This window comes from Monodelphis domestica, chromosome 3, assembly GCF_027887165.1.
Source record: "Monodelphis domestica isolate mMonDom1 chromosome 3, mMonDom1.pri, whole genome shotgun sequence".
Classification (NCBI taxonomy): domain Eukaryota; kingdom Metazoa; phylum Chordata; class Mammalia; order Didelphimorphia; family Didelphidae; genus Monodelphis; species Monodelphis domestica.
Window position 1 is genome coordinate 536,550,477 of NC_077229.1, and position 16,413 is coordinate 536,566,889.

Here is a 16,413-nt window from a genome sequence, read left to right on the forward strand (position 1 = left end):
ACTTATCATTGGTATTCAAGTATTCAACTTCCTGGCTTTTACCAGAGGTGGTACCACTGTGCCACATCGGTCACCATTAACATCAAGAAATTTGACCAAATAAAAGGTACCAGATTGTTGTCTCCAGAAACTAGCCTTTAGCCTATTTCTCTGATTCTCTTATCACTAAAAAATGTGTGGAGGGAGGAAAAAGAAGAAAGGGACTGAAAGCCAATACATCAATTTCTTTATATGACATGTTCAAAGAACACATAATTTGGCTTACATAGTATTAGCACAGTAATTTATACCAAACAGCAATGTAATTATTTAAAATCTAGGTATGCTAAATGTGATTGAGTATTTATTTAGCATCACTGTAATGAAGCTATAACACATTCATCAATCCCCTGGTTATCTTTTACCAAATAAAAATTCAAGTTCAAGTGTCAACGAATAACAAAATTGCAGAATTCACTGTTAGGAGACAATGTTTATTACTGGACTCTGTAGTTTCCAGGACTGTTATCTTTTGCTGAAGAGGTCATTTACAATGAATTAAAGCATGAGGAACTGAAGAAATCTAGGGGTTTATTCAGTGTTCCCAGTAGCTCAAAATACAAAGAAAATTTATACCAAAACTTACTTCTAAGTTTCATTAACAATGAAAAGGGTCTGGAATTTATTTTATTACATATTTCATAGTGACTTAAAAATACACTCCTTTCATTCAGCACTTAGCACATGGTAAGTGCTTAATATTTATTGATTGATTCAAATTAAGGCATACTTATCAGTTTAATACAAATACTATTTCACATATAAATTCTTATAATTCTAATAAAATCTGTTTTAGTTTTTCTTCACTTACACAATAAATGTTTTCATTTAATCATTAAAATTGATGAAGATATTAAGTTAAAAATTTCTCAATTTATTCCTCTCTTTACATTTAGGTCCCATTACATTATCTATCTGGTTTCTGGTCTGCTATTGACTAGCTATGTATCTCTCTCTCCAAATTTTTTTTTCTCATCAATAAAATAGGATTGCCTTTCTTTCTTGTATTATACTGTTCTTGTGAAGATCAAGAGGAAATGTAATGTTATCTAATGGGTCTTAACCCCTTGCTTTTGCTATAAGGGGGATAGCATTTCAGTAAAAACTTTATTATATACTTTGGAGACAATGAGAAATTCCATTTTAGTAAGAAGGGGTAGTAGAAAGGACAATCTTCTTGGACAGGTAGGTCGTGTTGGGTATTACTAGAAATCCCATCCATGTGGTTAGCAAGAGTAAATGGACACTTCAAGTTTGATATGATAGGTTACCAAAACCTTCTGTTGCTTATAAGTGATTATGATTTACATACTGAGTTATTACATGGTATGGCCATAATTTGTAAAGATTAGTTTGGTAAAATTCAAACAAGTAATCCATTCAGGTATATTTCCACTAGCTCTTTTATCCCATGTATATATATTTCCCAAAATTGCTCTACAGAGCATGATTGTCCCAATTGAACATGTTTTGCTAGTAAAAGTAAAAATTATTAAATTAATTGAAACAATGAAGTGTTCTAACAACTGATTGAGGAAGTTTTAGTTTCTCTCTCTCTCTTTCTCTTTTTTTAAACCCTTACCTTCCATCTTGGAGTCAATACTGTGTATTGGCTTCAAGGCAGAAGAGTGGTAAGGGCTAGGCAATGGGGGTTAAGTGACTTGCCCAGGGTCACACAGCTGGGAAGTGTCTGAGGCCAGATTTGAACCTAGGACTCCCATCTCTAGGCCTGGCTCTCAATCCACTAAGCTACCCAGCTGCCCCCTTTAGTTTCTCTTTGATGGAATCATAAAGCTTCTATTTGCATTAATGAGAACTACTATACAGAAAAGAGTGAATAGATAACTAATTCCTTAAATATATTATTTTATCTTCTTCCCTGAAGCCTCAATCCCTCTCTTCTCCAGTGAAGTCACTTCAGTTATAAATTCTGTGCTTTTTTGGATGTTAATTCAACCTGTGTTGAAGAAATGTTTTTTTTTTTTTTAATAAACCCTTACCTTCCATCTTGGAGTCAATACTGTGTATTGGCTCCAAGGCAGAAGAGTGGTAAGGGCTAGGCAATGGGGGTCAAGTGACTTGCCCAGGGTCACACAGCTAGGAAGTGGCTGAGGCCAGATTTGAACCTAGGACCTCCCGTCTCTAGGACTGGCTCTTAATCCACTGAGCTACCCAGCTGCCCCCTGAAGAAATGTTTTTCAGGAAAAATAACTGTTTTGCTAGATTAACACTGATAGATATGGTACCACTGATAGATATGGTACCCAAAAACCTAAGGAGATTTTAAATACCTCATATTTATGTAGCACTTTGAAGTTTGAAGGGTACTTTTCTCCCAACAACCCTGTGTTACTCCCTTTTACAGATGAGAGCAAAATGCTTTCTCAACATTATTAATACTGACTTAATATTATGAAAAAGTATCATATCAGCATAACACTACATATTAAAAAAAGTTATTTTCTCCAAATGGCATTAATTTTCAAGGATTAAGCAAATGAAAAGTATCAAAGTAATGTCATCTTTTTAAAATAAGTGTTCCCTGTACAAAACATTTTACAAAAGTTAATCACTGTGCCAAGTATTATCAAAAGCACAGAACTCATCATTTCCTTAAGATATATTTCTTTTTTTTAAAGATTTATTTCCAAGACATAAACTGCTTACAAATAGCAGAAAACTTCAAGTCTCAATACAGGTGAGCACATACATTTATGTGTGTATTCAAAATACATACACACATGCACATATCTTACATCTGTGTATTTTCACTTCATCAATACCCGTATTACAGTTTATTCCCTAAGGGAAGATATTTTCACATAAAAACAATTCCCTTTTTATTGATACCAACTGATAACCTAGAGTTACAAAGTCCCATTTAACATTATCCCAATCCAAGATTGGAATCCTTTGCTAGAAAAAAAAAACTGATTTTAAACCATTTGCTACTTCATTTTCTAATTAATCAGCATTATACTAAATTAGTTACAGTCATATCTTAGTCACAATCTTATATATACTTTTGAAACAGTTTCTATGTCCCCAAGATCTGACATGATATTATCATCACAAAACTCCTAAGTTTAAGTAAAACACTCATTTTCTCTAAGCAACCTCTGGCTTGTTTTTTTGTTTGTTTTTCTTTCCAATATTAAAATCCATGGTATTTGTTTCTTCTTTGGTTTATCCTAAGAGTCATATTTAAGCAGGATACCCAGACGAACTAAAATGTAATCATAAAGCCAAATGTAACTTTTAGTTAATGCAAACACTGCTTTTCAACACACCAATGATTCAGTATTTCTATGAAGATTTTTTCATGAGAGCAATAGCATGAGCCTAGGATGAAGAGGTAAATGGATAACTAGCAGAGGTAATTACTTATCATTCTGGATCCCAGAAATATTCATCAATGACAGCAGAACAGAGACCAATAGGTAGTAGTAGACTTTTGTGTTATAGACAATAAATGAAAATCCCTTATCCTTGAAGGGCTTTTTGAATCATAGTGGAAGGGAGGAAAGGCAAATTAGTAAGCAGAATAACAAACATGACAGTATGATACTAACACATTTTTTCCTTTTTTTTTTAAGATGGTAGTCAAGTTTATTTTGTAGATTCTCTTAATCAAATAGCAGCTATTGCTTGTTTTTCTTATATGCAGGGGCAAAATACATATTAGGGGTCTGGGCATTTTCATTACTTGATACTTCCATGGCTTGAATCAGTGGGGTATGTATGACCCAAGATATTTTCAAGAATTAAATATACTTTCAGTTTACTGTCATAGGTAGGGGAAGCAAAGCTACATTTTAAAATGTTTTTACATTATATTTAGTATGTTACTTATACATACTATAACACATTCATGGATAGCATATTACTGTCTTGGAACTCATCTGCATTCAATACATTTCACATTTAAACTATCATCCACTTCTCAGTTCTTTTCTTATAAGTACATAGTAAATCACCTAGAATGAACCCTTAATTGACCACATCTGTGGAATTAGAACACTTCCCCATTTGGGTTATTCAAGTTACAATTTTTCACATGACCACCTGTTAGGCATATGTGCTAGCTATGGCTTAGGTTATGCCATAATTTATTCACAATTATAATATTCCACAAGTTGAGTGTTTTATTTCCAAAAATAAAACAAAGTATACCTCTGATTTGCTTTTCTTTGTAAGCAATTCTCCAGAATTTTTTTGTCAGACATTACCAGTGATCCGCTTCGGTGTGGACTCCTGCAAAATCTATTGCTAAATTCACACAATATTTTTGCTGTAACTCACACATAGTTTCTACCTTTGCCCAATTCCACCTATAAACACCCTCAAATATTTCTAAAGAGGTTTCAAGTCAGTGCACATTAGCTACTTAACTAAAGAATGATGGTTGGCTATTGACATATTTCAGTTCTAACAACTGAAATCTGTATCAACTGTGGGTTGTAGAAAACCTCTTATATTTCTTCATTTCAATATTTAACTGCCACATTAACTAACAGTAAAGGAGACCTTTTGAAAAAGAATTAGAAAAAACTATTGTTTCCTCTAATTCATCTAAGTCTAAATCAATCTCAAAGCAACAGACTGAATATAGAAAAAAAATTTAACAGATAAACTTAACAATAAGATCAGAAAATTATTTTGAATATACATAGGACCCAATAGGAAATTATTTTGTATGCTATCCTAACAACATAAAGTTGGTGCTTCTGATAATTCCTATGAAGACAATATATATTCACATTGAGATACTAATCAGCTCTTAAGAAGATGAAATCCATTTTTTTGTGTTTTTAAGCAGTACAGTAGTTCCAAATCTACTATAGCCATATTTAAAGGCATCAGGAATAAAAGAAGCATTACACTCTAGAACAATAAAGTTCTAACCTAGCCTGAGGTTTTTACAATATGATACAGGAAAGAGGAATGATGGATGACAAGAGTTCATGGTATTTTGGTTCACATCCATTTAGGTCTTCAGAGTTTTTCTGAGATCGCCAACAAAGTTTACCAGGGTGCTAGCCATAGCTGTATCTACTGCAGACTGAGGAAGCATCCCTCGAAGATCTGTCTGAACATAGCCTGTCAAAAGACTTTTAGCAAGATTGTCTTGAAGTGGAACACAAAACCAACCACAGGGGTGATTATATCCACGGACAAAATCTGGTCTCATTTCTTCATAGTGGATACTTATACCTACAAAATAATTTTAAAATAACATTAAGAACAGTAATCTTCATCTATTCACAACATTAATTAATGAATATGAGGATTTCCCACCTAAGTTTTGTTCCAATTTTTCATGCTGGGATAATTAATCATCAATAATTTTGGTCAATCAATCAACAAACATTTATTAATTGCCTACTATACAAGAAAAGGCAAAAGACAGTCCCTGCCTTTGAGGAGCTCACAATTTAATGGAGGAAGACAACATGAAACATATATATATATAAAACAAGAACAAATAGGCAATAGCTAACAAAGGAAAGGCACTAGCATTAAGAGGTGTGGAGAAAGACTTTTAGTAAAAGATGGGATTTTAGTTGGGTCATAAAGAAGGTCAATAGTCAAAGTGGCAAAATGCAAAAGAAATTGCCTGTTAACTCCTAGGGACCTTTGACCCTTTGAGTCAATTCTGACTGTTTATGGAAGCCTGGTCTAAAAGTGACTCCTGGTTATTCCTAAAAACCAAAACCGATGTTTTGGTGACTGGCTAAAGATACTTAAGATGATGCTTATTTGCAAACACTAGCTTTTGTAAACATAGCAATTATTGATTTATCTGAAGAAGAACCTTTTTAAGGAAGCAAAGAATTTAACTTGGAATAGTTTCTCCAAGATTGAAAGGAAAAAGGGGGCAGCTGGATGACTCACTGGATTTAGAGCCAGGCCTAGAGACAGGAGGTTCTAGGTTCAGATCTGGCTTCAGATACTTTCTAGCTGTGTGACATTGGGCAAGTCACTTAACCCCCATTACCTAGCTCTTACTGCTCTTCTGCCATGGAACTGTAGTGAGGGAAGAAGAGAAATGGGTTGCAAACAGGTAACAGAGAGGATTTTGCAAAGAGAGAAGTATGCTGGACCTGGCCACATGCTGTGGAACTGATGATGTTGAATTCTGGAACAGGAGGAAAGGATAAAAGTGGACATCAGGAGTTGGTAGGGGGCTCTTAGACTTCCTGTTGCTGGGACTGTCTGGCGCTGGAATTTCCTCTCTATCTCTGTGAACTGAGGAGGTTTTGGTTTCCTATCCCCTGAAGCCAGTTACCAAATCTGGTGTTCCTGGCTGGGAAAAAACCTTCATTACTTGAGATTCAACAGAGTTTCCTGCATACTGACAGTGTTCCCAACTGCTCTGAAGATCTGTACAAAATGTCTGTGGTGGGAAGGCCAGAAGCCAACTTAGGCCTGACCCTACTGGGAGTGAACTCTACCATAAAGGGTTCACCCTGAAGCTATTCAGGAGACCTGTTTATTCTACAAAAATAATCTGGGAGGATTAATAGTGCCAGGTAGCCAGATAGCCCGGGGAATTAGACAGAGTAGGAATTAGGGAGCACGGAAGAAAAGGAAGAAATCTCCATGCAGAAATTGTAGAAGACTGGTGATTAGCTAGAACCCTTAGAGTTAGGGAATCCCAATTCCTTAATATTACCATGTTTCCAAAAATAAATCCTTGTCCTGGGTTTTTAAATCTGTCTGGGAGTCTGAGGAGTGCACTGGTCTTTGTGAGGAGGCTCACAGGTCCCCTACACTGTGGGGTGCCAAGGAATCAAATCAACCTTGGTACCTCAACATTATCAACACCATCCTTTCAAGAATCTACCTTATTTCTGAACCACTACATAGTTAAAAAAAAAAAGGAAAAAGTACTGCTTGGAAACACAAAAGAGAAGTAGACTACTACATATACTATCACAAATTTTCCATTATAACCCAGAATCCAGTAGTTTCCTGAGATTAAAACCTGAATTTAATAATTTTCTTTCTTTAAGAGTTATAAAATCTGCAAAAAGCCACTTTATGACAGTGAATGAAGTTCAAAAGCCACTCACATTATCTCATTTTCTAAAGCTTAATGTGTTAATTAATTGTGTTACTTAAAGCAGATAAAATATGTGGGGAACAAGAAGAAATTTAATAAAGAACTAAATTTTCATTCAAATCAACATAAAGGCAATTTGGGCCTAAGCTTATTACCACATGACAAAAGCCCTTCTTCATATTGTGTGGTATAAGAGAAATCAACAAATTCTCTTGGTGCAATGAGGTTCCATAGCTGCCCAGCAGTTGTGTAACGCATCACACAGCAATTCTACAAGATAGAGGAAAAAAGAGGTAAAATGATATCACAGGAAGAATATTCACAGGTTAAAGTTCAGAAATCAATCTTTGAGGAATACCTTAAAAAGGCAACACTTTCCATGCTCAAGTTATTCTTGAAGTGATCCGAACTGTGTTTCAGCTCCCTCCATAGTAGCCATTACATAGGCTCAAATTGAGCCCAGAAGTGCCAGCTGATACTGGAGGCTATTTAGGCTAAAACTACCTGCTCAAACACTAAGAAAACAAGCATAAAAAGGAGTTACAGCTCTGTAAAATTTTCAGTTCTCCACTGGCTAATGTGCTTTAGGCCTTTGATTTCAAGGATGAACTGTTTAATAGCTGCATACTTGCTCCTCTTTGTGGGTCTCTGGATCTTTCTTTCTCACTTTTCCCCTCCCTCCCTCTCTCCATGAAGACACTTAGGCCTAAAGTGGGAAATGACTTTCCTAAGGTCCACCACAACGATACATAACAACAGAAGAGATAATAGTGTCTTGCTACCAGGACAAGCAAATTTGAATTTTGATTGGGTTTATTTTATTCACAAATTTCTTTCAATGACTGATTTCTCCAAGAGAGTATCTGAAATTTGACCACGAGATTTTTACCAATGCAACATATAACTTATAGAGCACCACACACACAAATATATTCAATGCCTTCTAAGAAAAAATGTTTTACCTCTTCAAACTGCTCAACAATGTCCATGGAAGTCATTAAGCTGTCCCAGTCTAGGCGACGAGGTCCTGGGCGTATGCAATCTATAATGTTATTAGCTACATCTTCTATAACACCTTGCACTTTGTAGCTAGAGAAATGAATGTTAAGTATTATTAGTGAAAAATTTCAGTTAACTTTTATAAAGCAGAATTGACTCTTAATGAATAAAGGAAATTTGAGGGAGATGTTTTAGGAACAGTGAGTAAATCACGAAAATGCCACTTTAAAACTTTATTTTATTCTACATACATCATTTGTTTTCTCCTCTTACAGTGTGTAGAGATGGTTGAACTAGGCTACAGCAATACAAATACTATGAAATCTCTTTACATTAAAAGTGCATGAAGAAGATGGCTACCGAGTAGAAGCAGAACTCTTCTCCTCTCCACCAATCGAGACAGAATGCCTCAAAATGGCAAAACCCAAATCAAACGACCAAAGGAGTTCCATGGTAGGGCACAGCACAGAAGGTAGAGGCAAAGTGAGGGCATTTCCATGCTAAAAAGGTGCAAAATTTCTCCCACCAAGGGGCAAGCTCATCAGCCCTCCCCTACTTCACCCACCTTTCAAGACTCCTAGTGAGCACAGGACAAACTTCTAAGTTCTAGAAGGGGAGGCTGGCTGAGGTCAATACAGACTTACCCTTAAGAGAAACTAGACTCGGAACATTGGAGGCTGAGGAAACATTGAGATAGGCTGCAGAACTTGGGGAGAGGGGGTGGCTCATAGCAAAATGCCACAAAGAACTGAAAAAAGCCCTCGAGCTAAAACCTCTCCAGTGTTCAATATAGAGATTTGCCTACACTTCACATCCAGACCTCTTCCCAGGCAGTCTATAAGTTCTTAGGGGCTGGACAGACTACTAAGAGCAGCTGGACACTGCTGAGGACTGGGAAAAATATCCTCAGGGCAAAAACCTCTCCAGAGCCCAATACAAAGATCACCCACATTCCTCACTTAGACATCTGACCAGGAAGGAACAAGGCAATGGCCACCAACTCCCAGGAACTAAACTCCACAAAGACCAAAAAAAACAAGAAGAAAATGTTGACCCTTGATAATTTTTATGAAGAAAAAAATCCAGACTAAAGAAGAGACAGCAGAAGATAACAAACAATTAAACACACGCAAACCTTTTTAAAAAAAGTAGAAATTGCTCACAAGTTCCTGAAGACTTTAAATCCAAGATTGTCAGAAAAATGGAAGAGATTTGGCAAGAAAAGTGAGAAATAGCTCAAAAAGAAAATAACAGTATAAAAGACAGGATCTCCCACTTGGAAATTGAAGCCCAGAAATCAATAAGCATTGAAATAATAAGCAAATTGAAGACCAGAAATGATCTGACAGAAACCATGAAAAGTAGGATAGATCAAAACAAAAAGGAAAATCAAAAGATCTTAGGTGAAAACCAGTCATTAAAAACTAGAATTGAGCAAATAGAAGCCAATGATCTCATAAGACAGCAAGAATTAATAAAGCTAAGTCAAAAGAATGACAGATTAGAAGGCAACACAAAATATCTCATTGAGAGGGTGGTTGACCTTGAAAATAGATCTCAGAGAGATGATTTGAGAATCATAGGTCTATCTGAAAACTTGGAAACAAACAGAAACCTTGACACCGTACTACAAGAAATTATCCAAGAAACTTGCCCTGAGTTTCTGCAACAAGAGGGCAAAATAGACATTGAAAGGGCCCATAGATCACCTGCTACACTAAATCCTCAAAAGACAACCCCCAGGAATGTAATTGCCAAATTCAAGAGCTTCCAAGCTAAGGAGAAAATATTACAAGAAGCCAGAAAAAGACAATTCAGATATCAAGGAGCATCAATCAGGATTACATAGGATCTGGCAGCCTCCACACTAAAAGACCTCAAGGCTTGGAAAGGTGAACCAAGGATCACCTACCCATCAAAACTGACTATACTTCCAGGGGAAAGTATGGCCATTCAACAAAAGAGAAGACTTCCAAATATTTGTAAAGAAAAGACTAGAAATAAACAGAAAATTTGACATCAAAATACAAAAAACAAGGGAAACATGAACAAGGTAAATAAGAGAGGGTTCTTATTTTTCTTCTTCTTTAAGTGCCTCAACAAGGCCAAATTATTTATATTCTTATATGAAAAAATATTATTTGTAACTGTCAAAAATTGTATTCACTATTATAGTAGTTAGAAAAATTATCCATAGGTAGAAGTGGTTTTAAATCATAAATAAAAAAAGAAGAAAGAAGGGGAGAGGGGGAGAGGGAGAGAAGATGGCACCAAGAGAAACTTCAAGGAATAAGAAATTAGGATAATCTATATTAAACAAAAAGGCACACGGGAGTAGGAGGGGAAGAATACAATACTATAAGGAGAGGAAGAGAGAGCTAACAGGTAATACTCAAACCTTACTCTCAGTGGAATCAATTCTGAGAGGGAAGAGCATCTAGATCCACTGGAGTATTGAATTCTATCTTACCATATAGGGAAGTTGAGAAGGGAAAATTAAGGGGGGAGTTAGAAAAAAAGGTGGAGAAAAAAGGGGGAGGGGAAAAAAGGGGAAGGGAATTTAATAGACCCTAAAAAAATAAAGGGGAAAAAAAATAAAAAAAATTAAAAACAGGAATAAGAAGGGAGGGGGGAGAAAGGAAAATAAAATAAGGGTGGGGATTAGGGGGACTGATTGAAAATAAAACACTGGTTTAGAAGTAAATAATGAAAGAGGAAAGGTCAGAATAAGGAGAGAAAAATCAAAATGTTGGGGAATACACAGGTAATAATCATAACTTTGAATGTGAATAGGATGAACTCACCCATAAGGCAGAAGCAAATAGCAGAGTGGATTAGAAACCAAAATCCTACCATATGTTGTCTACAAGAAACACACACAAGGAAGGTAGATACACATAGGGTAAAGGTAAGCAGATGGAGCAAAATCTATTGGGCATCAACTGAGAAAAAGAAGGCAGGAGTCACAATCATGATATCTGTCAAAGCCAAAGTAAAAATAGATCTAGTTAAAAGAGATAGGAAAGGTAATTACATCCTGATAAAAGGCAGTATAGACAATGAGGAAATATCAGTACTCAACATGTATGCACCAAATGACATAGCATCCAAATTTCTAAAGGAAAAATGCTGGGAGCCGTCAGGCCACAACACCTTGACAGAGTCATGCGTGGTAGCTAAGGAGGCCACAAAGTGGCCCTTGGCAAGATGTGATTGCCCACTCAATCCCCCTTGCATGACCTCTCTCATCAATACCCCATACCTACGAAATTGACCTGATTATTAATCCCCCTAGTCTCAGAAGGAATAATGCAAGAGCAAAATACCTGTACCCCAATTCCCCAAAATATCACCAAAAGATCAGACCCTCAAACCCAATCCCAAAAGACTATCATGGGTTAACTTTTACTTAGGTACATAATCCCCAGTGAAACCGCAGCTACAGGCCAAGCCCAAAACTTTCCCACTCACAGAAACCTATTCTCATGGAGCCAGCACACAAATCAATCGTAAGGGCCCATACCAAATGTACAGGTATATCACACTTCAATATGCCTCAGTGACTGGATTACACAAATCAGTAACTCAGAAACTCCCTAGTAAACCTTGAGTAATGATCAGTCTAATATTAAATATGAATTGTGTTTCCAGTACCCCTTAACCTCAATGATACGATTGTTGAATTGTCTTTTAAGAACTTCTGATTAATTATTCCATTTTATTAAAAGCAATAAATAATTTTCCTTGATTGATTGTAAGCTCAAAACTTCTCACAGGAGAATGAGAAAATTAAGCCACCTGTGATGAAATCGTTTATCTTGTATGCTGTCTGTAATCACAATATAAGAATATAGAATGTTAATCAAGTGATTTGTTAAAAGTTAATGTATCATTTTTCCAATTATCTCTCTTTGAACATGTGTGTTGGGTAATGTATCCGTGTGCCAAGAAAATGGGTATAAAAATAAACACCAGGCCTGAGGATGGCGGAGCAGCTATCAGATGCAAAGCAATCCCATGGCTGTAATGATTAAGTTGTCTTCCATTTGTTATTTTTTTGACTGATCTTTCCCCACCTGTTGGGAACATGAGACTTGTAACTATGGAAAAATATTCTAAAACATCTAAATAAAATTTTTTTAAGAAGTTCATGAAAGCTTGCATATCTTTCTGGCATTATGATACATATATGTTCATTGCACATTCAGCTAGTAATATACCCGACTAGTATCATTGCCCTCTGATTTTTAAACACACTCTGAACCAAGGATACCACTAATATCCTTTGGTTTTAGGGTCTGTGGATAGCTGAAAAAAGAATGTAAAATGAAATCCTTACAAATTAGGTAATTTTAAAACAACAAATTATTTATTAAATGCCTACTCTATACAAAGGACTGTATGTTAGTGTGTGAGAGGATAGTAGAAACAAAGGAAATACAAAACATGATCTTTTCCCTAAGAAATTTAAATCAAACTCAGAAACAAGGAATGCCAACAAAGTAATGGTAAGTACAAAAGCACAAGAGATTTCATAAGACAATCCATGATTAATAACTGAGGGAAGAGTAGTAACAATGGATGCTATTTTTTATTTTATTTTTTTAAACATTTACTATCTGTCTTAGAATCAATACAGCATATTGGTTTCAAGGCAGAAGAGCAGTAAGGGAATAGAACTTATTAATGAGACAGTTAAGTGACTTGCCCAGGTTCACAGTTATGAAGTAGCAGAGGACAGATTTAAATCCAGGCCCTGCTGTCTCTCTATCCACTGAGCCACTATGCTGTCCCCAATGAATGTTCTTAATGAGGCATACATAATAGGGAATGTATACTATAGCCAAAAGACCTGGTATAAATTTAATTTACTTCAACAAATCAGTCTCTCTCTGAATATGTCTATAAATATTATATAAATATAAATAAATATAGCATGTATACATAGACACACATATTAAAGAGATTATACTCTGAGGATGACCATCAAAAACATTTTGTCCTCAAGAAGCTTATGTTCTACTTGTATTCAGATATGTAAATGTAAAATGCTTTGAAGAGTATGAATCCATTAATGACTGATGGGTAGTTTAACAAATAAGGTAGTAATGGGGATAGCTTGTAAAAATGCATCAAGATCAATGACACATGTTAAAACTAGTGGAATTGCATTGCTATGGGGGGGGGAAGAATATGAATTTTGTAATCATTGAAAAATATTCTAAATTAATTCCCAAATCAAAAAAATAAAGGAAATTCTCCCAAAAAAATGCATCAAGAGACTGAGACAATTATATTCAGGGAATAACTAGTTAGGTAGAATGAAGTTTATGAAGAGTAAAGTGAGATAATCCTGAAAAGTCAGAGAGAAGCAAGCATGAGGAAAACTTTGAATAACTTGGTGAAATAAATGGATTACTTGACTTGATTGATGGTGTTTTTGTCAAGTGCTCAACTCGGTCTCTATCAGGCTGTAGGCTGGTCTGATAGACCTTAGACCTGATGGATTGATAAAACTGCAATTTGACTGCTTTCTTTATGAAAAGATATTTGGGTTTATTCAGTCTTTCAAACAGGGAAAGGAAGGAGGGCCAAAGGAGATTTCCCTAACACTATTTCTCTAGTTCTCCTCCCACCAAACTAAAAGATCCTCAAGGATCTGCCTTCTATACTTCTAGCTGTTTACCTCTACTCTGACTGCCTTTGAACCCCAAAACTCCTATCTACTTTTCCTGACTACTGACCCCCAAAATACTGTTAGTAGACAAATTATAGTTCAGGTTGGTTTGATAGGGTGAAGGTGAATGGCAAAGTCACTCTAAAGGGTCCAGCCAAAATGGCTGCAGCTGCAATTGCTGTCCGACAGACTTCTTGGATCAGGTTGGCTTCTTCTCAGTAAATACGATGACAAGTAGGAAAACTGGAACACAGGAACAAGGTCAGTGGGAACAGCTGAACCTCAGGTTGATAACTCTCTATATTGGAGACCTCATAAATGGTGGGTGAAATCTCAGGTGCTGGGTCAATGGCTTCCAACTGAAAGTCCATTATTGCCCTGGCAGGAAGTGATCTCTCAAAGCTCCCCAAGAGACAAGAACCAAACGGTCCCCTACAGCACTCTGTTCTTCTTTTTATATGTTCCTGACACTCCTTGGAACTTTTCCTTTTATGTTCTTTGCATGAGTCACTCTTGGGTTGCAAAGCCAAGCCTCTGACTTCTGCAAAATTCTCCCTTCTCTATTATTCTCATATTGGCAATAAGGAAGGAGTGACATAAGATTTTGTCACGACCTCTTATTCCTGATTCTTTCATGAACCAATTATGACTTTAAATAAGTCACTTAATGTGATTAACCTGATTAACTGTCAGATCATGGTCTATTTCTAAAGTTGCTTCAAATAAATGCACCGAAAATTTATCTTGGAACCATAGAATTTCAGTGTTGAAGGAAACTTCAGAGGCAGAGTTCATGTTGAATCTAATAAACAAGGACCTCTAGTGAGGGGGAACTCAGTATTTCATCAAGGCAGTGCATTTCACTTTTGCTGTCAAGTTTTTCCTTATAGGAATCCTACATTTGGAGAATAGTTGAGGGTATGATAGAGGGATAGAAAAGACTGCCAACAGGAACTGTGGCAGACATCTATGTTTGAGCAGATAAAAATTATGAGAAGCAGGAAAGAAGATATCAGTAAGCAATCATCATGCAGTATTAATGAAGCCTGTGAATGAGGGTATCCAAAAAAAAGTGCAAGGTCATCAGTATCAATATTGTAGAGATTATGAAATTAGCCCCCTCTCTTGAAGCAATTTCACTTTATGAAATAAATGGTCCTAATTTCACCCTTTATTCATGAGTATTAGTGAAATATAAAGATAATACTATATTTTTCATAGGGAAAAGGAGTAGGGAAAGCTATAGAGGAGAAAGTCAAGGAGTCCCATTTCTCTCTTTCTTCAAATATGTGATTCATTGTTTCAAGAGTTTTCTCAGAGGATAAAGATTAATTTTCCCACTTCATCTTTCATGATTTCCCTGGATATCCTTGATCTTTTGTTCTTCCAAATGAACTTTGTTATGGTTTTTTTCTAATTCAGCAAAAAAGTTCTTTGGTAGTTCAATGGGTATGGCATAAATTAATAAATTAATTTGGGTAGGATGGTCATTTTTATTATGTTAGTTCATCCTACCCATGAGCAATCGATGTTTTTCCAATTGTTTAGATCTAGTTTTAATTGTGTGGAGAGTGTTTTGTAGTTGTGTTCATATAATTCCTGTGTTTGTCTCGGCAGATAGATTCCTAAGTATTTTACAATGTCTAGGGTAACCTACTTCATCTTTCAATGATTCATCCAGGCCAGCTTCTCCTGATCTTATCAAGGACACCCCATCCATCTGTTGATTCTGGTCATTCTTGGCCATTATATTCCAGAGTGTCAGGGTTTATTCTAAGTTGTTTGGGACAGCAAGAAGAAACTAAGTGTGTAGATTCTGTTACAGTAGCATCATTCAGAACCATTTTATTTTTTTTTAATACCCATAAACCAAAACACTAACACTTCCTGTTCAACATAAAGTCAGCAACCATCTATGAATGATTATTATATATAAAGCTTTAAAGAGGGTTAAGATGAAGGGATACCCATCAATTGGGGAATGGTTAAATAAGTTGTGGCATATGGCTGTGATAGAATACTGATACATGGTAAGAAATGGCAAGTAGGTTAATTAAAAAAAAAACATGGGAAGAGCTACATGAAATGATGAAGAGTAAAACAAGCAAAACTAAGACAATATTACGTAAAGCAATAGAAATAGATTTTAAGAATGACTTGTGTATGTCTACCTCCATAGAAAGAACTGATAAAAGAAATAAGCAAGACAGTTTTATATATGTAACTTTTTTTTTATCGAAGGGAGGGAGTTACCTGAGTATTTTAATATAACTGAGAAATAAATAAATTTAAATAAAATAATAAAACTAGTAGCTATTAAGAAACAACAAGGAAGATTAAAAACTAATTTTAGAAGATAAACTTACAGATATCCATTGAATTCATCTGATGGCTTCCGCCAAACTGTTATATCTTTCTGAAAAAAAAAATAGGGCTTTGTAATAATGTAAACATTATTTGAAATACTGAAATCAGCCACTTAATATTTTCCATTTCCTTATAGGCTGATATGCTGTAAAATATACGGAAATTCCTAGTGAGAAATGTAAAAAGAGTATGTATTGTGCTTTATCAAAAGAGCTGAATTTGAAATTGTTCTTCCTGATTAAAATTCTTCAAATGACATAAATTA

The 16,413-nt window shown here is 35.6% G+C and overlaps 1 protein-coding gene across 1 annotated transcript in view; it reads right to left on the reverse strand.

Moving 5' to 3' along the window:
- Nucleotides 1-209: 209 nt before the first annotated feature.
- The window catches only part of STARD4 (StAR related lipid transfer domain containing 4), a 43,777-nt gene continuing 27,573 nt past the window's right edge, over nucleotides 210-16,413 (reverse strand). Inside the window, exons 3-6 of the mRNA XM_001369943.5 lie at nucleotides 16,148-16,197; nucleotides 8,068-8,194; nucleotides 7,261-7,375; nucleotides 210-5,253 (exon numbers count right to left, since the gene is read on the reverse strand). Coding sequence (XP_001369980.2) covers nucleotides 5,027-5,253; nucleotides 7,261-7,375; nucleotides 8,068-8,194; nucleotides 16,148-16,197 — 519 coding nt within the window. The 3' untranslated portion in view covers nucleotides 210-5,026. The remainder of the gene's footprint in view (nucleotides 5,254-7,260; nucleotides 7,376-8,067; nucleotides 8,195-16,147; nucleotides 16,198-16,413) is intronic.